General features: G+C 34.1%; 1 protein-coding gene and 2 non-coding genes across 5 annotated transcripts; all 3 read left to right on the top strand.

The window, feature by feature from the left end:
- The first annotated feature begins 2744 nt into the window (after positions 1-2744).
- Positions 2745-2869, top strand: Trnal-caa (transfer RNA leucine (anticodon CAA)). Its single transcript has 2 exons — positions 2745-2782; positions 2825-2869. It is a non-coding gene; the product is annotated as a tRNA-Leu (tRNA).
- Positions 2870-3025: 156 nt separating this feature from the next.
- On the top strand, positions 3026-23850 carry LOC128867858 (potassium voltage-gated channel subfamily KQT member 5-like). 3 transcript variants are annotated; one of them, XM_054109418.1, is made up of 16 exons: positions 3026-3581; positions 3667-3821; positions 18323-18511; positions 18580-18714; positions 18779-18861; positions 18931-19106; positions 19163-19288; positions 19357-19467; positions 19535-19728; positions 19956-20104; positions 20158-20228; positions 20436-20563; positions 20808-20901; positions 22954-23150; positions 23256-23359; positions 23620-23850. In XM_054109418.1, the coding sequence occupies exons 3-16, from the start codon at positions 18375-18377 to the stop codon at positions 23718-23720; spliced, it is 1806 nt and encodes a 601-aa protein (XP_053965393.1). In that variant the 5' UTR covers positions 3026-3581; positions 3667-3821; positions 18323-18374; the 3' UTR covers positions 23721-23850. The 3 variants fall into 3 exon arrangements, with proteins under 3 accessions (XP_053965393.1, XP_053965394.1, XP_053965392.1); XM_054109417.1 differs by having other exon boundaries at positions 3027-3581; positions 23608-23850; XM_054109419.1 differs by lacking the exon at positions 23256-23359.
- On the top strand, positions 9978-10102 carry Trnal-caa (transfer RNA leucine (anticodon CAA)). Its single transcript has 2 exons — positions 9978-10015; positions 10058-10102. It is a non-coding gene; the product is annotated as a tRNA-Leu (tRNA).
- Positions 23851-24508: the final 658 nt, after the last annotated feature.

The raw sequence follows: 24508 nt of genomic DNA on the forward strand, positions 1-24508 counted from the left end.
AAAACATTGATGAAATTATCATAGCAAAGTGGGTATTCTTGGTGAGTACTTAGTTGCTCTCAAATTCAAATCACACGCATATGACAATGCGCACAGTATGACAAAGTACACAAAAATGATTAGAGAAATTTGTTTGAATGTGCTCATGGATTTCGCACCATCGGTGACAACGCAAACCACTTTTCGCCATGATACACCCATGCGTTCAATACCATGTTCATTAACACATTAAAATAAATCTTCACCTTTAGTCGTCCCTTTCATTGGAATAATGCCCAAAAGTTCTTCGCATATATTTAGGTGGGCATCAACTCCTCGGATAAAAATCGCTAATTGGGCTATGTCGGATATATCTGTACTTTTGTCAATTGCCAATGAAATCGCTGTGAATGATTTTATACGCTCTTTTAACTGCGATTCTGTAATTTCCGCCATTTCATCTACTCGTCTGCTTAGAGTTCTACGAGATAAGGGGACAAAATTCCTATTGCTTTTAATATACAAGACTTCACCAATTTGCCATCCGATAATGCACGATTCTCACGAACAAGGTTTAACGCGATTTCATAAGTTGCACGCTATGCATCTACAACGTAATCTTCGCTTTCCTAAGAAATTAAAAAAATTTAATAATTTGAATTTTTTCGACTTTCTGTAATTTGGCACATCGAATCGGGCTCTTCATTTAGACTTAAGGATTTGTATATACTTTTCCTTTCTTCTCCTACATATTCATCATATTCACTCCTGTGCAGCTCATAATGTCTCTTTATGTTAAAAACCTTACACACCTCACGTTTTTCACATACAATGCATTATGATTCTCCGTCTACATATTTGCATAAAAAAGTTACACTCCACTTCGGACTCAAATTTAACATTGTTCTTTTATTTGAGGTCATGCTGAACCAAATGTTTTATATTGAATATTTTATTTAACTTTATTTATCTAAATTAAAAGTTAAAACAGAGTAATATATTACACATTAGAAATAAAATTATGTTTTTGTCGGCAGTTGAACACTGTGCACTTTGTTTTGCCGTTCGCCGTTTCAAATTTTTAAATAGAATTTTCAACGCTTTCACTGCATCCACACCATACAAATACACTTAATATTAGTGGTTTTTTATGCGAAAATAATACGTAACTTACGGTCTTAAAAAATATCGTCAAAAAGTGCAGAAATTACGAAAAAACGGATTTTATTTATGAAATGTCAAAACTTATGAGTAAGAGTTGCCGCAGTTGTTAAATGTGGGAATAAATTTTGGGCATTGTTGATTTTATTATTTATGATTTATATACAATACATTTGTATATACTCTTGGTTGTTTATTTTTATACGCAGTTGTGCATTTCAGAGTGTATTGGATTTAGATGGGCGAAATTAGTTGTCAATCACGTCCACTTTTTTTATGAAAAATAAAAGAAGAAATGGTATCATATAGTAGCTAAAAATTCTGAAACATTTGACAAACTTCGGTAGCTGAAGAGAGTTTGCAGTTTTATAAAGTAATTTGCTAAAAAATTTGATTTTCCGGATTTCTTAGTTCAATTCAAAAAAATCAATTTACAAAAATATATCCGATCTCAAAAACTATTTAAGTAATCATAAGATAAGTGTGAATAATTTACAGATTCGTCAGTATATGCAGTGATCAATATTATTGAAGATTTAACTGTCATTGCTTTCCAATATGTAAGATTTTAATTTAATCTCAAATTAAATATTTTCAGAGGTCTTAATTTTCTTTACATCTAGCAATTAAAAAACAGTATTACGCGAACTTTTGAAATGTTTAATTGCTTGCTTATTGTTGTTCATTATCTTAATTCATTATTATAATAGAAAGTTTAATATGTATGAAATTTAGTTATTGAAGAAAAATCTACCAAAAAAACCTATTTTTTTAGAAATTTGTTGATATTAAAAGTTGGCATCCCTGGGAAGAATTCATGAATAATTGCTCTCTCATTCAGGATACAAACACAGACACAACTCGCTCAATTTTTCCGTTTCTTCCCTGTGCTTTGTTATCCCCCTTCACCTAGCACTTTTAAGCACGCAGAAGCACACGCTGCTGCACAGTGCAAATGTGCTTAGTTTGCCCATCACTACTGTAGACCAATGACTTCACATAACCCCAAAACGGGACGGCTTGTTAAATGGACCCTAAAATGGCCGTAATGCTCTTAAAGTAGCAGCAACGGAACGATTATTTTCATAAAAAATTTGCACAATTTGCAATCGTTGCTCAAGTATGTAGCGTTCCATGATGAAATGTATACCAATGAAGTTTACAAATGACAAGCGAAAAATAAAAAATATTGCGTCGTTCGCCCTCCCTATCGGAAAAAAGTTGAAGCGCACCTATTGAACAACCCTATACTTCATTGCATTGCATTCATTTGCCTACTTTTATACTGAAAACTCATTTGCAAGTCATCCGGTTGTTGTCACCACTATTGCTCTTGTGCTTATACCCCTCATTTCACCACTTTACCGTATGATGTCGCCTTCGTCTGTTAGTTGCACGAGCAACCACCTGGTCTTGTATACGAATAGTTTGCAATTGAAGAATTTCACAATTTTTGTAGTGCATTAATGTTTCTTATCTAAAAATAAATTTTGTTAATAAAATTTGGTTCATTGTGTTTGAAAAATCACAAAAGTAAATTATTGAAATAATTAAATAATACCACCTTGCATTGAAATATATACTTTGGCACAATTTGAATAACTGTCAGGATGGCCGAGCGGTCTAAGGCGCCAGACTCAAGTGCAAACTTGCCTGTTCAGAAGAAACGGGTTTATATGGAGCTTTCTGGTCCTCTCTGAGGGCGTGGGTTCGAATCCCACTTCTGACAAGAATTTTTTTTCACATTATTTATTATTTATATATATATTTTTTTAAATTCTCAACATTTTTTTACCCCTTTTCACCACTTAAATGTTAAGTGTGCGAAAAAGTGCCTATTTTTTCGTTTTTTTCGCCACAAATACATCTCATATTTTTTCATATATTTTACTCATAAAAATAGCTAATTTTATTTTTACAGACAACCGCAAAACAACGCAGACAAAGCCAAAAAAAAGAATAAATAAAGTGCTCTAGAATAGCAACAAGGCGATGACAAAATCAACAATTTTCCAAGCAAATACGCGCGTGGGACTAACGCGTACTCTTAGTATTTTCTTTTTCCAACGAGTCATCTTGTTGCTGTTGTTCTTCAACTACAACTGTTTTGTTGTGTTTAGAAAATTTAAATACATATTTCATGTACGTATTTATTTAATTTTTATTTTTATTATGTTTTCTATTTCAACGTCTGATTGTTAGTGTTTAAGGCTGATTGGGCTGGACGGCTGACCGGCTGGCTGTGTGGAGGAGGCATTGCGTCGCGTCGCGTCACGTCGCCTCGTTGTTAAGACTTAAGGCACTTGGTGAGAGTCTTTTTCGCCTGTTACTAATGGCCTTAGATGACGCCAATCAATTGACTTGTAGCATTTTGAGAATATTATAAGAATTTGTCGGTGGGAAAGGCGTTTTGTAGTTTTGCGTTTTCAATACCAACACAAGTGAGTAGTTCGGGAAAGTAAGGCAAGCTTTTATATTTTTATATATTGTATTTCTGTTTTTGTTTTGTTCTTTTCGTTTGTAAAGTTTCTTAAGCGTGGCAAATTGGGTGCATATTGTAAACAGAAATAGTTGAGTTGGCGAAGAGTTGTTTATTGGGGTGAAAAATCGCGCTACGTTTCCATACGACTGCCGCATATCTCAGAAGTGCTGAGGGCGAAATTTTTGACTTTTGGAAGGAGGTGAGTAAAGCGATGTTAATTTATGCTAATTTTTATTAAATCATATTAAGTGCCTAAGTTGAATGCTCACGGAAAGCGTTCTAGTACTGGTGAGCTAAATATAATTGGCCTTTGATGTTGGCCAGGTATATTTAAAGACCACAAATAACTTGCACTTCATATGAAAAATGTTTCGTTTTTTCAATGCAATTTTTTTTTGTAATAAATCAAATTTTTGAAAATATTAATACACTTACAGCTGCAATATTTTACTGTGGCGCGTAATAATTTTACTTTAACTCTTTATTTTTAATAATTTAATGATTTTGAATTTGCTTAAATTTAACTGGGTCTTCCTTTTAAATTATTTCTAACAGAAACTTATTCTATGAAAAATTTTCGAAAAAAAATTGATTTATTTGTTAGTTTTTTGAACAAAATACTTCCGCTGCAATATTTTACTGTAGCAAGTCATAATTTTACTAATGATTTTGCTTTTTTTTTAATTCAACTGGAAAGAAATTGTTGAAATTTGTTCTTGTTTTAACCAAAATATATCCCCATTTTTTTGAAGTTTTAATTTTAGTTATTTTTTGTACTTATTTTAAGAAAAATGAAAGAACCCTTTTATACATATATTATATACAATATTTGATCACATTAAAAAAAAAAAATTTGCAAAAAACTCACTCATTTTTATTAATTTATAGCTTATGTGAGTATTTCACTCTATAAAAATTTTCTGTACTAATGTAGCATACAATATTTTCATAAAAATTAAACAAATTTTTTTTTTTTTTAATATTAATTTTTTAAACAGGAACTACCAAATTTTTTTCGAAGTTTTAATCTATAAGTTAGATATTTTTCTGTGAAAAGTAATAAATGGATTAATTTAGGTTTTTTTTTTAATTTATAAATTTAAGTTCTAAGCTGTATATTTGAAAAATAACTTAAATTATGATTAGAAAAGTGAAACTAATTTTTACTACTTAAAATTTTTTAAGCCCAATTTTTTGCATAAATTACAATATATAAAAAACTTTCATTTGCTAAATAATTGTAATTGAAAGTAGTTTGATAAACCAAAAAATTCCAAAGTTGTTTTGGAAATTTTAACTAGAGCCTCCATATTTATAATATTTTACTCTTAACAATTTTTTTATATATTTATATAAAATTAACTTACAAAATAAATTTTATAAGCCATTTGTGTTAGCAGCTATAGCAGCTAGGCCTTAAGCCTACTGAAAAAAAATTGTTTGTACTTTTTTTGAACTTTTTGATTTCAAACGTGTTTCATTTATTTTTTTAAATATTTTTGAAGCAATTTTGCTCAGTTCGATTGGTTTTCTTAATATTTTAATATCTACAATATTTCAATAGTTTATGAGCTTAAAAACTCACTTTTTTTACTTGATTTTTAAAAGCTTTGTAATTTTTTTTTTTTAATGAAAATTTGTTTCTGAAATTTTATCACTCGAAGTAGGAAAAATTGAGGTCTGAAAATTTGTTATATATGAAGATAAATTAAGCGTTCATTTCTTGAAGTTTTTGAAACTGATTATGTAACTGACTTATTTAATAATAGTCGGATAAAAAAAATTTATTTGATGATTTAAAAATAACAAAATAATAAAATAAAATTTTATTGAAGCTTCTATCTAAAGCTTAAGTATTTTGTGTTAAATCCTAAATCCAGTTGCTCAAAAAAAATCCGATAAAATTTCGTTTTTTTAATTTTTTTTAACTGCTTAAATTAATTTGAAATAAAATTTCTCTAAAAAAAAAATTTTCTGAAAAACTCTTTGTATTCACACCAACAAAAGTCTCTATATTTTTTGTGCCTTTAGATTTTGGATATTTCATTGTTTTTGAATTTTTGTACTTTTTTTGCTATTTGCTTTGCAGGCTAATTTAATTCCATTTCATTTGATTACTTTTTTTTCATTATTTAACAGCCATAGATTATTTTGTGATAATATTTAGTTTACTTTTTTTAGTCATTAATTAGGGTATTAATTTTGACTTGCTGAAATGTGATTTATTAATTTTTAAAATATTCCTTAATTCATATTTCCTTTAATTCTATTTTATTTTTCTCTATAAAATATTTTACGTTTACTAAATTTGAACATTTTGTATTTTGATAAAATAGTTTTTAGTTTAAAAAAAATACCAGTCTGTCTATTTATTTAATTTGTCAAGTAATGCGTTGAAAGCATTTCCGTCGCACATTTTATACCCCAAGATAACATTTTAATCTGCTGTCTGCTGGCTTTTGCGGTCGCCTACACACCCACAACCAACCAACATGTCCCACCACGCATACTCACATTCAACCGCTTGGTAGGCTCTCTGAGCATCCACAGCAAACGGCCTGTATAAGAGTGACAAATTAATATGTGGATTTTTCTTAAATTCCAATTCTTTTGTGTTGGAATTTTCGGCGCACCAAATTACCAAGTGATTTATTTTTGTTTATAACGGCGCACTCGCTTTGAGTCGTATTAACCCGTTACGTGGTAATGGTAATCTGGTTTCATGCTGCTCATGAGAATAGCCGGTGTGTGTGTGAAAGATTTATGGCGCTCATAGAGGTGTTATGGGAGATTTGTTTTGTACGTGTGAAAATAATTAATATATATTAAGATTTTCCAAGCCCATTAATAAGATATTTCAAAAAGAATTTTCATTAATAAAATCATATATGTTTGAATTTGTTTTCGAACTGCAGGAAAATCGAATCGACTTACACTTGTGCCCACAAAGCCATTTTGTCTTTTTACAATATTCGCAATATTTTTCATGATACATTTTTTTCGTTCACTTATTATTTAAATATAGTTCATTTAAAAAAAAAACCACAAATCAAACTTCCAAACTTTGTATAAAATTTATAAAAAATTTAACAAATTTCAAAAATCATCAAAATGTTCAACTACTTAATCACTTTTTTGCTACACCTGCGTATATTATGGGTTTAAATATCACACATCTTGAACGTAATTAGCTACTGTTGATCGTCAACCTCTAATCCAAATCCCCTTTTCTCTTTTTTCACTGGTCCTTTTCCTTCTGTTTCACAACGGACGAAGTGAAGTGGGCCCATCGCAAGGCCAACCATTTATCCTAGCCTAAACAAAATCTTTATTAATCTTTAGCTCATTAAATTTGTTTATAATAAAATATATGTCGGAAGTCATTCAAAAATCTCGTTGATTTTTAACAATTTTTTTTGCTACAATACAATATTCAACCTTTTCTTCCATATAAAAGACTTCTGAACATACGCTTTATATGAAAGAACGTCCTCAACATCGTGCGCAAAAAAAAAAAAATCTTAAAAATCAACGCGATTTTTAAACGACTGCAAACTGTTACTAGATTGCATTTAAGGCCTAAAGAAAGGGTGAATGAGATTTTTAAAACAGCAGAGAAGGCTACATAGTGTCTTGTCTTTATTCAAAAGATTTAGTTTCCAAAAGAAATAGAAGAAATTTGCCTATAGACGTGGCTTGCATGTTCTCATCAAAATTGGATGTGGAGCAGCAAAAAAACTGAAAGACACTTTGAATTATCCTAATCAGTCAGACAGAGAAAGGCAGATTAGTTTTAAAATTTAAATTAAGAGAACCCTATATTGTCTCCAGTTTCACTAAAGATCGCTCTTTGAAAAATAGCCGATTGGTCAAAATTACCAAAATAATCTCGAAACCTCTCTGTAGTTATTTTTTTCTGTTAAAGCTGCCTTCCCCAAAAGACTTCTAGTACTCGATTCTTGTTTAGTATTCATTACATTGGATGTTAGGGTTAGGTTAGGTTCTTGTGGCAGTCGGGTTAGGATAGCCAACCCACTTAGACTATGTAGGCCCGTTGGAAACCTCAGTGTCTATTTATCCTGGAACCATTTAGACACTCTTATGCGCCGTAGTATAGGTTTTATCCCAGCATCAGATAGTTCCGTAAGAGAGTCAAATGAGTACTTTCCTAACAACTTTGCTCTACTCCTAGCTAAGTTTGGACAATTGCAGACGAAGTGTTCTACTGTTTCTTACCTCTACAACTTCTGCAGCATTCAGGATTCATTCATCAATATTCGTACCTAGAAGAGTGCCTACCTAACTGCCAATGACCGGTGACATAAGCGGCGAACTTCAAGTTGTTCTCTCTTGAGAAGTTGATCAATGCTCCAGAACTTTTTTTTACCTAATTGCAGCCACAGTATTTCTGCTCTCCATGACCTATTGACCTCCTGGAGAATATTATTTTTTTATTCTTAATTTGCAAGTTGCCATAGGAGGTCCACTATTGCCTTTGTTTTCTAGCAGTGGAAGATTAGTATCCTTTTTCGCCATCTCATCGGCCTTGCGATTTCCTTCAATATCTCTATGTCCCGGAACCCAGACTGACCTTGAAGACGATGCTAATATCCTTTAGAGTTGCCAGAAAGCCTTCCGCATATCGAATGCCGAATTCATCATAATAGGTGGAAAGCTATGTACACTCAGAATAAGAAAGCTTCATCAGGCCAAGTTTTTACAGGAGGCTCTTTTGGTTTACTGGCTGCATTGCACTGAATACACATACATATATTTTTCTACTAAGCTTAGCACCTAGTAATAAACTAAATTATATCCCTCTTCTGAAACCATATTAATCTTTACGCCTTTATCACTCAAATCCAAAAAACCTAAGTACTTGGTCAGAGATTTCTAAAAGATACAACTGACTTTTCTCAGACACCATTCACATAGGCTTTTATGTGTTTGAAGTACGCATTTTCTCTGAGAAGAAGTCCACTACGAAGTAAAAGATTCGAAATATAAGGATTTATTCAGTCACTAAGCAATGAATTCATATCACTCACTATCAGGTGTGAGAATTAAGCTCCGAAAACTTGACAATAAATTATAAGCAAACTGTATTTTGTAGTTACTTAAAATTGCATTTTATTATATTAAAATTCAATGGGCTCTAATCTGCATACCCAGAAGAATTCTAAAAATTCTGTTGAAACGTTTAAAATACTTAAAAAAATTTTAAAAATTAAAATAAAATAAATTAAAACATTTTTAAAAATGTTAAATATTTTAAACAATTTTAAACTCTAAACATTGTCTTATATTACTTTTGTTGTAGTGTGAACTATAATTTTATAAAACAAAAATTACCAAATTTAATAAGAAACGAAAAGTTGATCAAAAGTTGACAATAAGTCCATGTAGTCCCTGTTAGTTATTTAGTGCAGTGTATTTATTTCGATTTAATTGATGTTTCTTGGCCAAGAAATACTTTCAAAATAAGATTGTAATATAACTAACTGAATTAAATTGAAATTGAATTACATTGTAAATCTAGGTAAAGGGAATTCTTCGGAAAACCGTAAAAATAATTATAAAAAAATAATATTTCTGTTTTTAATATAAATAAATAAATTGGATTTTATTTTATTTTATTTATTTATAGACCTTAGTCTAAGAATTTTAAAACTATATCCTTGGGAAGAGCTGTGGCCGCCATACGCTTAAATAAATATAAATTTTCCTAAATAAATATTTTTGTATTGTGCACTTCAACATTTTGAGCAGTTTTGACTATTTATTTTTTTGTTTTTAACTTTCTTTATTTTTTTGTAAAAAAAACCATATAAACTTAATATCCACTATTCCACTATTTTTTATATTTTTATAAATATGATTGTTTTTTTAATAAATATTTTTCTGTTAGTTTTTGGATTTTTTTTTTTAAGAAATAAATTTAAAAATGCTTTAAGACCAATTCTAAGTACCTTATTATACAACAAGAATTAATTTTGTTCAAAACTAAATTTTTTTTATTTTTTATTATACAAACAAAAACTAAATTAAGATATTTTTCACTACAATTCTTGCCACCAAAAATATACGCAACTCAATTCGCTTTGCTATTTAATTAGATAATTAAATTTATTTTTATCAACACACCTTAAGCTGTTTATTATCACTTGATTGCCAAAATTCAACGTGTGCTCTGAGTCATATATCAACAGATACAATAGAAATTAGGAACAGATTAAGCAAAAAATATATATTATATACAAAGTGCGAGTATATTACATATACAAATGTATACGAGTTTCTACTTCAAATGCTGGCGCTGGGGATATATGCACACTTTGACGCGGTTGTGTTAAGTGTCAGGATGGCCGAGCGGTCTAAGGCGCCAGACTCAAGTGCAAACTTACCTGTTAAGAAGAAACGGGTTTATATGGAGCTTTCTGGTCCTCTCTGAGGGCGTGGGTTCGAATCCCACTTCTGACAAGAATTTTTTTAAATTTTATTTTTTTTGGTTATTTAAAAGTGTTTTTTTATTGTTTTTTACTTTAAATTTTTTTTAAATTAAAATTTTTCAAATTAGTTTTTAATCTTTTTTAATAGTTTTTTTTTTTTAATTTATTTAAATGTTTTATTTTTGGCTTAAATTTTTTCGATTTTTTTAAATTAAAAACTACTTTCATCCTTTTTTTTTAATGGTTTTTCTTTTTTTTTAATATTATTTAAATCTTTTTGTTTTAATTTTACTGAATTTTGTTTTTTATTTATTTTTTTATTTTTTTAAAACAGTTTTTAATTTACTTAAATCTTTTTTTAAATTTTTTTAAATTTTTTTTTTATTTCATTAAATCTCTTTAAATTTTTTTTATTTACTTTTTTTTTTAATATTTTTAAATCTGTTTTCTATTTTATTTAAATTTTTTTTAATCTTTTTTTTTATTTTGCACTCTCTGAATAGTCACATCCCTAGACTCACCTTTGAAAGGCTCTTCAAGGCGAGTATACAGTCAAGAAGGCAATGGCAGACACCAAGGCCATGGAGAAGGGGGGAATTAAATTTTTATACAGGTGGTTTCAAGCTAGACAATAAGGTTGACTATGGAGCTTTCTCGAAGGAATTAGGACTGGAAGTATCCGTTCGTGCGTATTTAGATATGTAGCCACATCTTTTATAGCTAGATCCTCTGCCTGATAGACGTATCCAGACTACTACAGCGTCTATCAGGCAGAGGTTCTAGCTATAAAAGAAGTGGCTACATATCTAAATACGCACGCCGTAACAAAAACGATTATAAATATACCATATTCTCGGATAGCCAGGCGGCCATCAAATCAATGAATGCGGTTATAATCAGATCGAAGGTTGCACAGGAATGCCGGGCAGCCCTAAATGATATTAGTGTCGTATTCATGGTCAGCCTTATTTGGGTTCCGAGGCACAGAGATATTGAGGGAAACTGTAAGGCTGATGAGCTGGCCAGAAAAGGTGCTGCTCTTCAACTGCTCAGTGATAAAAATACCATTGGAATACCCATGGCCACAGGTAAACTAATAATAAAAAAACAACATTATCCAAGAGGCCAATAGGTCATGGAGAGATGAAGATACATGTGTAACAGCTAGGCTACTAAGGCCGCAAATAAACAAGAAAAGAACAAAGGGATTGCTTAGTCTCTCAAGAGACAATATCTCGAAGGTCGTGGCTTGTTAAACCGGTCACTGGCAATTTGGCAGGCATTCCTCAAGACTAGGAGTTTTCTCCCATGAATATTGCAGAAGCTGCAGAGATGAGGAAGAGGAAGAAACAATTAAGCACTTTCTTTGCAATTGTCCAGCCCTAGCTAAAATCTGAGCAGGTTGTCTAGGTAAATACTTTTTTAATTCTCTTACAGAGTTGTCTGGCTAGGGATTGGGATCAATTATACGTTTCATAAGAGCCACAAAATGGTTCCACGAAGGAAGGTAAATGAGGTTCCCGTGTAGCACAGTATTATCACAACGGACCTGTAGGTCTAAGTGAGTTGGTCGTGCAGACCGACTATCACCATAACCTAACCTAAACTAATCCTTTTTTTATTTAAAAATTATTTGTTTTTGTTTTTTAAATATTTTTTAATTTTGTTAATTAAATTTTTTTTAATGTTTGTATTCTTTATTAATTAAATTAATTTATTCTTACATTTTTTTAATTAAAATAAACACCTAACCAATTTTTTTAATCTTTTTTATTAAATAAATTAATTTACTTTAATTAAAAAAAATTATTTGTTTTTTTAATCTTTCTTTTAATTTTCTTCTTCAGTTTCTTTTTAATTTTCTGTTTTAACTTTCTTTTTTAAAGAGCTTATTTTCTTTTTTCAATAAATTTTTTTATTAAAATTTAAAACATTAGTTTTTTAGTTTTCTCTTTTAATTAAATTTTTTTTTTAATTTGTTTTAATTTCTAAAAAAGTAATTAGTTTTTATATAATTATTTTGCAATTTCAAATTTATAAAAATTTCTTAATATATAAAATCAAAAATTGCAATAAATTCAATTCAATATTTTTATTGAATTAATATACATTTTTTTAATTCACAGTTCTGTGCAAGTGTAAATTTGTACGTGAGTGTAGAAAATGAGTTTTTTTGGTCCATTGGATTTCTGTGCCTTGCACAAAGAAATTTGTATTCGAAAAAAGTTTATTTGACTAGCAAAGTTTCCCACGCACAGTGCTGAGCAATAATTGAGAAAGAAATTAAAAGCAAGCAAAGATTTTTGTATGATGAAATGATTCTTCCTCAACAGTCTCTATTTGAAATTACGTTTAGTCTCTCCACATGGATTTCTATAGAATAGTGCGTTCCTAATGAAGACCCACCACTAATGAGAGTTGCGGATTTGTCAGCCTTCGATCGGAGAATGATGTCATTAGCATTCTCAGCTTCATTGCTCTATTGACAGCTCCTGAGGCCTTTGTAATATTGGCAATAGCTGAATCACTTTGGGCCTACCTAGAATTTTTAAACGGCGTAGCAAAATCAAGCAGAAAGGGAGAGTACAGGAAAATACCAATAGCTCTTAAATTAATTAAATAGCTTAAAGTAGAAATTTTGCTTAATATTTAAAAAAAACGCAATGAAGAAATGGATATTTTTTAAAAAAGGGGATATTAAAAATTCTAATTGTAATAAGCAATATATATTTTTTAGGTAATTTCTTTTTTGTTTAGCTCTGGAAATGTAAAACAAATTTTTGCTCTTGTCCAAGGTTGAAAATTGTAGAAGAATGCTTTTCCCACTAGAACAGGTTCCGTCCCGCACCTTTTCAATTGGTATTTGTTTTAAATTAATTTAAAAAAATATTATATATTTTTTTACTCTCCAAAGTATAGGCAATAAAGATTTATAAAAAACGTTTTAATGTCTTTCACTGTTTTCTGATAAAAAATTCTTAAAATTAGATTAACTTTTGACGCTTTAGAATGGTTTAACGCCTTAAAGAGTATTGCAATAGTCAGCAGCCAATTGACTGCTTCTTTAATGACGGTCTCCTTCTTGACTTGGAAAGCGCTCCCGCACCCTGCTAGCCTAAAACTAAATTTCAGTTGAATGGAGAGTCCCTTGCAAAAGACTCCCACGCCAAACTTTCCTTTCAAATATAAAACAATTCGGGAAGCGTTTCAATATGCAGTTTCCAACTGCTACATCTCTCCCGATATTCTATTGAGAGAATGCGCGGCTGCATAAGCTACTTGGGTCTAACGAAGGAGAGCACTGGTCCATCCTAGCAGTAATCAAGTTGAAGTTTCTAGTAATTTGAGGCATTTGGTGAATCCCCATAGTTTAAACCAAACCAAACTGTAAACACAATCGCGGCATGGACAAAATTAATGTAAAATCATTATTTTTCTCATCACTGTAAGCATTTTTTAGTGTTCTTAACGTTTTGTATAACACATGTAAATATTTATATTTGCAATGCATTCATATTTTTCGAGCCATCTATTCGCTTTTTTTGTGTTTTTTTTTTTTTTTGCTAAACAGCCAATCAAATTTTTTTGGACTAGGCCCTACCTAGGCGTGCATAGCTACGCATGTATGTTCGTCTGCCGATTAAAATTTCAGTTTTAATTTTCGAAAGGTGTATCATCGCTGTCATAAAATGATTTGCATTGATTAAAAATTTATGACTAGCATTCTGACGCGTTGACAGTTTGCTATCTGCTTGACCGAGCAATGAAACAAACGACCAAATCGAAGTATTAAAAGCATTATCAATTCTGCCAGAAACAAAATTTTTTTACACAAATTAGAATGAAAATGCAAGCAGATGAGCAGGGAAATTTATAAATGTATTTAATTTGTCAAGATGGAATTTTTTGTTTCAACTAGCAAACGCCACCCAACCTTTGTGTACAGAACTCGCCTACTATTTGCAATATAAACATAAAAATAATTGTCTGCATAAAAGAGATAAAAATTGAATATAACAAAACGCTTACTGCTTACTTATTTTCAATTTAACATTTTAATGTCGTGTATTCATTGATCTGGGTAAATAAATGGAAATTATCTGTTTTGACGGGTTTCGTTGGGTTTCGGGCGGGCTTGGTGGGGTCATAAAAATTGTATAGAGTTAAGGCAACACATCAAAATAGAGTGGCTTTGATAGTAAGGTGTGTGAAAAGTCGTAGATTTCTATTGTAGGCGAGGCCTTTGACTGACGGGGTGACTGGAAAAGTAACCTTCAAGAAGGTTCATTTTACTATTGAACTTTAAAGACTGAAGACAGTGTAAAGAAGTTGGGAGATATACACAGTTTGCAAAAAGTGGTTGGAGTGTGTGAAAGCGGATTTTGTTAAAAAAATTGTGCTTGCTCCTTCAAAGGAGTTGAAAGGCCTGAAGAGTTGAAATTGCGAAAAATAAGTGAAATATTTTTCAAAAGAAAAGAATTCATTAATGCAAAATTTTTGCATTAAAGAAAAAGGCTAAACGTCAAAGCGCAAAAATAGTAGAAATTATACCAAAATGCCCGACTATATGGATGAAAATAATGAAACTTTTAAGTTTTATGACAAGAATTTCAAATTGGGGCAAGTTTTTTTAAAATCACATAAAACTAATTTTTATTCTAATTACTAAGCAACTGCCTTTAAAATGCAAAATGTGAGATGAAAACTGTTTAATAGAAACTATTTGATAAAGAGAAAATAACCAAAAATAACAAAAAAATAAAAAAGATTATAGAAACTTCAAGTGAATATAAGAACATTTTTTAGAATAAATAAAGTTTTTTATTTTTTTTTGTATCCTTGTTCAGTCAGTTCGGAAGCATAGGACCTCGACAAGATTCTTCCATCGTACACATTCGAGGTTTTTGTCTTGTGTTGTATATGTGCTATAGGTGTTAAAGTGGTGCAAAATTAATCACCCAATCGGAAGATTTATAATTTTTGCAAGTGGTATCGTACGTCAATCATATTTAAAACCTGCGGAACGAAGCGAAGGTCAAGTGAAAGTGCGTGAACTGAACTACTTCAATTCGCTTCACTTCCATTTCAAAGAATTCTATAGCGTTTCAAATTTTCATTTACCATGGACGCAACATGGATTCATCACAAAATCTCAGAGGCCATTGAAAAGACAGGAAAGTTCGAATTCGGGAAGAAGGCTAAGATTGGTTTGCCTGCCATTGAGGGTATGACGACATTTCTTTTTGAGAAAGGCGTGGTGTCATCTAGCATATTTTCTAAATCAAGCTCTTTTCCACTATTTTCTGAAAAGACTTTTGGGGCGAAGGTGTTACCGATGAAACAAAAATCTTGAAAAATCGTACTCTCCAACTAGGACAAAGAAATTTGAGTATTCGTGGATTACATAGGAAAGAAGTGAGAATAAAGATGCCTAAATCTTAGTCCTGCGAGAGCAAGCCAGCTAAGGTTAAGGTGCTGAGATGATTCCACCTCATCCTCTATACAGCTGACACAAAAAGGAGTCTCTAAGTCTCGTGGCATGCATACCTCGCGGTGATCTGTAAGGAAATTTGAAAGCTAAGATTTTGTCATCCTAAGAAGATCCCTCGAACGCCTCCGATCTACACGTGGCCGGAGAGATTTCGCGAGTTTACAAGTTTGTGTAATTGTCCAGCGCTCGCTGAGCTGACGCGAAGCCTATCGTTCCAGGAGTAGAGCGCTGTCAACGGGATCCCGATCCTTTTCTTTCGTGGCAACACTACCTAGCAGGTCCCTTGTCTGTCCAGCTAATACGTTTCGCAATTTATCGCAATGTCGCTATGACCAGGTACACGGATCGGCCTCATATGAAAGAATTCGGCGGCGATCGAAAGTGAAGTAAGGCATTCCTTGAGCAGTTTCGAATGCATCGGTCCCATTTAGCCCTGAGCCCTAATTGCCGCTTGGCTATCGGAGCAAATATTTACTTTCTTGACAGTTATTACGCAAGAGAGTAGAGGATAATGTTGAAAAACAAAACTTTTTTTCCAAATATCCAACCACATGTAAACCGTTGGTAGTTCCACTTGGTCTACCCTAAAGATCCATTTCTAGATTGTAGAAGTTGTTCTTAAAATACTTAAATGTGAGGAAGAGCGTCGAAAAAATTGCCTGTGTAAATTTAACGTTCCTTTGGCGATTTGGAAGAAATTATTTCTCAGTTGATTTTAGATTGAAAAACCTAGGGTGAAGGCGTAATGTGTCTAGCACTGAATCATGGCAAGACGAAGCATCACCTGTCGTCAAACAAGCAGTCAGAGCACGCGTCTATCGGCGCCCACAACACTATTGATAGTGATAACTTTGAAGTTTATTTAGAAACCAGCATTATCGCCAATAATAATGTCAGCTTTGAAATCCAACTAAGATTCATCTTGCCAATAAGTGCTGCTTTGGGCTACGAACAAAACTAACACTCTACAAGGCCCTCAACATGCGTCACTTAGAGCGTTCGGGAGAAAGATTCTGCGGAAAAGGTTTAGACCTATGTAAGGGTGACAGAAAATATCGCAGACGATAGAAAATGAACTGTTCAATATAGAAATGGTGCAGTGAATAAAAATCCAGCGGCTCCACTGGATAGATTGTTGTTGTTGTACCAGTTCATCAAAATCTGCCAGTGCGGTATAGTCACCGATCGTCATCGTCTATCTTTCTAGTAGTATACCTAGCGGGTTTAATTGGGTATACGAAAAGGTGCTTAGTATCGTGCATGGCACTTTCACATGTCTGACATATATTGAGTATGTCAGGGTCGATTTTGGATAGGTAGGTGTTTAACCTGCTGTAATATACAGAACGCAATGTTACGCCAGTCTCACGATGTAGTTGAAGCTCTTCGTTTGCGATGGGTGGTGATTGAATTCTGATGACAGCATTCGGTGGTCGGGAGTTTAGGAAGGTGATAAAAGACTCCCGATGAATGCCGTTTAATGTATGTCTGTAAACTGTCTGGGTCGGCAGGAATATAAAGACTCTAGCTCTGAAAGTAGTCTATGTATCTGTTGCTGGTAGCAGAGGAAGAGGGAGGTCTGGAGACGGATTTAGCTCCACTTGGTGTGCTTAATGGGCACGCTTGATCTGTTCGCCAAATATGTCTTACTAATGGTCCTGGTATAGCTTTACGAAGTTGCCCTCTATACACTATCACAGTTCGAGAATACGTCTGTGCGTCTTCCATTTAACTGCCAAACCTACATATATATGTTCAAATTTTGTTTTTGTCGGGACAACTAGCAAGTGCAGCACTCAGACATTAATCAAGTCCATTGTACTACACTTGGATTCCCTTCTAATTTTCTTTAAATCTACCCGATCTCCAAAGAAATAAAAGTGGATCTTGTGGTACCAAGGAGCCAAGGTGGTGGTCGCTTCTTAACACATCAGTGCCAAAAACCTCAAACCTGATTCGAGCGAAGGCGGGCAGACGCACAAGAAGTGTTCCGCCGTCTCATCCTCCTCTTCACAAGCTGGGCAGAGTACACTGTCTGAGATGCCCACCCTTTTCATGTGCTTCGCCCAGAGAAAGTGGCCCGTCATCAGTCCAACCAGCTGTCTGCACTCCCTTCAGCTTAATGACAGGAGGTTTTGCGACAGTTGATCGGACATGACAGGTAACATCAGTTTAGTTCATCTGCAGCCTCTCTCAGCCTGCCAAGCTCGCTTGTGGATTGTAGTAACCCTCAGAGCCCGTCTTAGTCATGTTCAATACTACTGAAGATCTTTCAGTGTTGCAAGCCGGTTAAGAAGCTTTTTTTCCAATTCCCATTGAATTCAAAACACCGTGAGTACGCGTTTCGCTACTTTCGACTTCGCATCAATATGGACAAACTCGCCGAGTATTGGCAGAAAGTTGGCACTTAAGCGGGTGTAAGTTTTTTTAATGAAATTTTCGGATCTTCTATGAGATTTTAGTGGAATTTTATTACCATTACTTTTATTTTTGGAAAAAACCTTCTAGTTTTCTCAACTGAATGTCAGCTATGCTGGCTCGAGGTTGACAGATTTTTTGTACCATCGGTGCGAAACTTCGTTATCTGCCACTCAGCGTGCCATTTCCTCACATTTTTTTAAATATTTTAAATAAAAAAATTTTAGCTTTTAACAACTAGTGAACCTTTATTTTATATTAGTAGTTTTTATGCAGAATTCTTTGAATCTAACTGTAATTCCATGATTTTATTTCAATTTATGCGATTTATCATTTGAACAGATTATGTAAAGAAAAATATAAGCCCACACACAGGCGTCTTGTTTTACCTCGAATGTCGCTGTTCCAATCCATTAACTACACACGCGGTTCACATCGACGCGATGCACGTTACCGGATCATACAAGGGCGTGTCTACAATTTTCTAGAGCGGCCGCGTGGTTTCGTAGCCATTTGCTATCACATTATGGTGTAAGTCTATTGCCCTTCATTCGCTCATGGAGTTCATTAATGTTTCACTCTTTCTGCTTGCCTCGCAGATTCTTTATGGTTTTCACCTGTCTAGCCTTAAGCATTTTCGCCACAATCCCCGAGTTTGAGAGCGGGGCATCATTTTCGCTATATCGCATGGAGGTGCTGGTGGTGCTTTGGCTCACACTGGAGTTCGCAGTGCGGTAGGTAGTTTAGTTCCTTCGGTATCTTAAGGCTGTTTCTCACAACTTTTCGACTTTCTTGTAGGTTATGGTCGGCGGGTGTGCGCTCACGTTATCAGGGCTTCTTGGGCCGCATAAAGTTTATGACTGGCACATTTTGCGTCATAGGTTGGTGACAAGCGTTCGAAAGTTATTGCTGTTTGCGTTTTTATTGTATTTGCAAATTTTTCGTTACAGATACTATTACCATCGCCGCTTCAGTGATCGCTTTGGGGCAGGGTGCGCCACGGCGCGTTTTTGCTACCAGCACTTTGCGTGCACTGCGATTCTTTCAGATCTTACGAATGCTGCGCATCGATCGACGCGGCGGTAGCTGGAAACTTTTGGGTAGTGTTGTCTATGCGCACAGACAGGTGAGTGGGCAGAGCTTTGGGTTGGCTTGTTTCTTATGAATTCTCTTTATGTTCAGGAACTACTCACCTCGGTTTATATCGGCTTTCTCGGCTTGACGTTCTCCGCCTTTCTGGTCTACTTAGTTGAACGGGATGTGAATGAGCAGTTTAGCAATTTTGGCAAAGCTTTGTGGTGGGGTGTGGTAAGTGGTGTGCAGAGCTTAGTATCGTGAAGATTGAAGAATGTAATTTCAGTTTTTTTTTCTGTCAGATAACAATGTGCACTATTGGCTATGGTGACTCAGTGCCAATCACCTGGCAGGGCAAAGTTATCGGTTCCATTGTTACTTTGCTGAGCTACTCGTTCTTTGCGCTGCCTGCGGTGAGTCCAAAAACCCAGCTTTTACTTTCACTTGATTTCATTATTTAGATATTTTGCTACCATTTAGGGCATTTTGGGTAGCGGTTTCGCTTTGAAAGTTCAACAGCAACAACGCCAGAAACATATGATTAGCCGTTTCCAGCCAGCTGCCGGATTGATTCAAGCCGCCTGGCGCTACTATGCGGCTGATGAGAACTCCACAGCGGTAGCTACTTGGAAAATCCATGAAATACCAATACAGATGCCAAGCCCGACTAGCTCGTGAGTGAAGTTTATGTTTATGAAAATTGGAATTTTTAACTCTCTCACTAGTCAAGGGCGTTCACGCATACCTAAATTGTAATAGAGATGTAAGACCCTTTTTATATGACTGTGGTTAGCTGATTTTAGAAAACTTAGTCAGCGGTTTACTACTTCATCGTAGAATAGCTTTGAGAAATTCGAATTAAAATTTGCAAAAAATTGAATTCACACTTCTTTCCCGCCAGCTTCAAAGTTCAAAGTCCATTGAGACGTCTGCCTAGTCGCCGTCGCCGCAGCCAAACCATACATTATCCAGCCGATATTTTGCATATTGAGTCAGCGAAGTCGGGACGTTATCTCTCGGTATTCAATGACAAATCTGTGGAGAGCACAGGTAAGCAGCTTTTTTCATAAAAACATTTAGTTTTAAAGTATTTTTCTCTGCAGATGAAGACTATACGCCAAAATGCAACACACTGCTGAAGAAACATAAAATTGCTATCAGGTTTATAAGAATGGTGAGTGTGGATTAAGATTAAGTTTGCTTATTACTTTAAAGCTTTTAAACGAAAAACTTGTTTTGCTTTCCTTTGTTTTTCAATGTTTTGTGTGGGATTTTTAAACTTAAAAAATCATTCTGATTTCATTTTTAGTTTTTTATTTTAAATTTGATTTTTTTTTTTATTTTTTATTATTATTTTTTCTTTTCAAACATACTCGCATAGCTGAAATTCATGGTCTCACGCCGAAAATTCAAAGAAGCTCTAAAGCCCTACGATGTGAAGGATGTACTGGAGCAGTATGCGGCTGGGCATGCGGACCTATTAATGCGGGTGAAAAACATACATGCGAGGTATGCAGAAAATACTAAATATATAATAATTGAATTTTTGGAAAAAAACTTTTATTTAATAATATGTAGTAAAAACTAAAAAAAGTTTCCAAAAATACCTAAATAATTAAACAAAATATTAACTCCATTTACATTAGCAAACGAGCTGTGATTAATATAAAAATTAGTTCTGAAATAATCCAACGTTTTTCATATTTCTTTTGCTTATATCATTTATTTATTTTACTTTCATTTATATTTTTAGATTGGATCTTATATTGGGCGGTAAGCGTGCGCCAAAAATAAAAGATGCCACTAAAATTTGTTTGGCTTCCAGAGTGGTGAAGGTGGAGAGACAAGTAAGTTATTATATTATTATAGTTTTTTCCTGTAACTCCTATTGGAGCAGAGGGCATCAACTATGTCTCTTCGTCAACGGGCACGCTTTTGAGCTACATATCTCAGTTCCTTCCACGTAAGACCAAGAGAGTTCATTTCAGCTTCTGTTGAGCACCTCAAGATGTTACGTGGTCTACCCACTTCTCGGCCCACTTTTTGGAAGGAGGCCCACTCAATACAGGCCAGCCTAGTGACATTGTCATCCCTTTTTCTAAGCGTACATTCCAGAATCCAATCACAGTCCTAATACGATAGTCGAAGGTTATCGTCGATTGATTTGATTTTTTTCGTTAGCAAAAGAAGTTTCAGTTAGGAAGGTTACTAGTCCGCCTACCCTAGCTTGCTGAAAGGTTATTTATCTTCACCTCCAAGCAGGTGTGTGCTTGTTTTTGTTCGCAGGTGGTATTTTATTTCCCATCTACCTCGCATGTCTACAAGGCCCCCGATCCGTCACCTGGGGACGCGGGCGATGGGGGACAAGCAATTCTGCATGAAAATATATTACGTTTTATTATATTTTATAATAGGACTATGAATAAGTTCGTGCGGTTTTTTTCGAAATTTGAAACTTTATTGACGTAAAATGGTTACAAATTTAATATTCAAAATATTGTCCATCGCTTACTACTACTTTTTCCCATCTTTCTGGCAATTCACGGATTCCCTTTGTGAAAAATTCGGTCGGTTTTGCCGCAATCCACGAATCGATCCATTTTTTGACTTCATCGTAATTACGGAAGTGCTGGTCAGCCAGGCCATGTTGCATCGATCGGAAGAGATAGTAATCGGATGGCGCAAGGTCTGGACTATACAGCGGGTGGGGTAGGACATCCCATTTGAGCGTTTCTAAGTATGTTTTGACCACTTGTGCAACATGTGGCCGAGCATTGTCATGTTGCAAAATAACTTTGTCGTGTCTATCGGCGTATTGCGTCCGTTTTTCTCGCAGTGCTCGGCTCAAACGCATCAATTGTCGTCGGTAGACATCCCCCGTAATCGTTTCATTCGGTTTCAGTAGCTCATAATACACAACACCCAGCTGGTCCCACCAGATACACAGCATAACCTTCAGGCCATGAATATTCTGCGCCGACGTCGATGTTGAAGCATGGCCAGGGTATCCATACGTTGCCCGACGTTTTGGATTGTCGTAATGGACCCACTTTTCATCGCCAGTCACAATTCGATGCAAAAAACCCTTTCTTTTGTGCCGTTGAAGCAGTTGTTCGCATGCCATAAAACGGCGTTCAACGTCTCTTGGCTTCAATTCATACGGCACCCAATGGCCTACCTTTCGGATCATTCCCATGGCTTTTAAACGTTTGGAAATGGTTGATTGATCAACTCCCAAAGTTTTTGCAACCTCTTCTTGCGTTTGAGCCGGATCTTGATCGAGCAATTCCTCCAATTCGGTATCCATGAACTTTGGCGGCGCACCCTCGCGTTCTTCGTCTTCCAAGCCAAAATCACCACTTTTAAAGCGTGCAAACCACTTCGGGCACGTTCGCTCAGATAGAGCATGCTCACCATAAACTTCCACCAAGATACGTTGACTTTCGGCTGCTTTTTTCTTCATATTAAAATAATGAAGAAGAATTCCCCGCAAAAACACATTATTTGGCACGAAATTCGACATTTTCAAGTGTGGTAAAAATATTGTTGTTTACGCTTCAAATAAAAAACTTATACTGACGTTTGTGCCTTACGACAGTAGCTCTCCAATGAATGTTTGGAAATGTGGATCGATGGAATAATAATCAAGTTACGCCATCTGTTGTAAAACCGCACGAACTTATTCATAGTCCTATTATTTTATCTCTCATCTGCATATTTTCCATTATCTATTATCCATTATCTAATATATATTATCTATTATTTATTATCTATTATCTATTATCTATTACCTATTATCTATTATCTATAATCTAATACCTATTGTCTATTATTTATTATCTGTCCATTAAAATTTATCTGATTCTTTACTCACTGTTAAATCATTTTCATTGCTTTAGGTCTGCAATATTGAAGACAAATTAGATCTCCTAATCAGACAATATATGGAGGATCGCAAACGAAAAGATAATGATAATGCAGAGGAGTCAAGCTTGACACCGATACTCGAAGCCGTCAATGCGGAGTCGATCAATAAGAGGGAAAAGGAAAACATTTCCGCTGCAGTAAAGGAGGCTAAGAATGCGAATAGATCAAGGTTTGCCAGATAATTTGTTTTTAACTCCCTTGAAGTGACATATTTTTTCGTATATCCACCCACAATTATCAACTCTCTTCGCATTTTCCCTTTTCTCCCCATCAGTCTCCCAACAATCGTCTATCAGCCACACTTGCCGGCAAATATAAGTTATCCACCACATCGCGATCTTAAGTTACCACCACCGCAACAGCGGCCCGATAGTGCAAGTAAACAACTTTAGCATTTTCTCCACACTCTCCATGTCTCTCTCACTCTGCCCTCTGCACTCTCTCACACCCAACACGCACTCTATGTATTTGTGATCACTGTTGTGTACTCACTGCATCTCGTGTGCACTCGTGCACTTGTAAATACTCGTACTTACTTATTTATAAATGGATGCTATGTTGTTGTATTTTATTCAAATCGAATATATATTATTAAACTAGTTTTTTTTATAATTTCTTGACAAAAGTAATATTTTTAGATGGCATGGGCAAAGCAAAGGAGGGGCATAGTTACGATGAGGAGGATGAATACAGTGAAGGTATCTATGCTTCGGTGGAAGCGTATTTGGGTTGGACGTGAAGTGGAAGTGAAAAGAGTGATTAGTAATCAAAAGTTGAGTGCCCTAAAGTAGGCTTAGTAGTAATATGAATATATGTTTGTAAGTTTCTGTGTTATAAAATAAAAATAAATACATTCTTATTAAATGTTTTTTCTTCTGTTTTCTTTTTATGAAAAATTCCTGCTTGTTTTCTCTATTTTTTTTTAATTTTTTAAATTGTTTTTTTAAATTTATTTCTTTTATGTGTAACGTATAATATTTTTATATTAACATTACATAGGCCCCGCTCAAAGGCAACATGTCACACAATAATATTAATACTCGTAATTGAATACTCGGTGACATTAAACTTATATTTATTATACATATACATATATTTTAATAAAAAAGAGCTGGAGCAGTGTACTCCGTTTGTACCTGACTGCTCACAGAGTAGCACTAAAAAATTTAAAATATTTTATTTATTTTAATTTAATGCATGAATCGCTTTGACCGTCATTTATTGCTGCATTCCAATAGCTTTTATACTGGCCACTGACCATCGGTCGGCGTTGACAATACTGCGACATTGCTACTTGTTGCCAATAGTATGTTTTTATTTGCTTAAAATGTTTTTTTTTTGTTTTGGTTTTTGCCACTCTCGGCCATCGTCCTTGCGTATTGATACTTTTATTTGCTTTTGTTGCTTTCTTATATTCGTACAAAATTTTATTTTTACTATTCGTTCGTGCATACGTGGCATTGATGGCAAGTATTTTGTTGCTCTCACTGTTGATATTTTATTATTTACAAACAATAATTGAAAAAT

Source organism: Anastrepha ludens, chromosome 6 (assembly GCF_028408465.1).
Source record: "Anastrepha ludens isolate Willacy chromosome 6, idAnaLude1.1, whole genome shotgun sequence".
Lineage (NCBI taxonomy): Eukaryota > Metazoa > Arthropoda > Insecta > Diptera > Tephritidae > Anastrepha > Anastrepha ludens.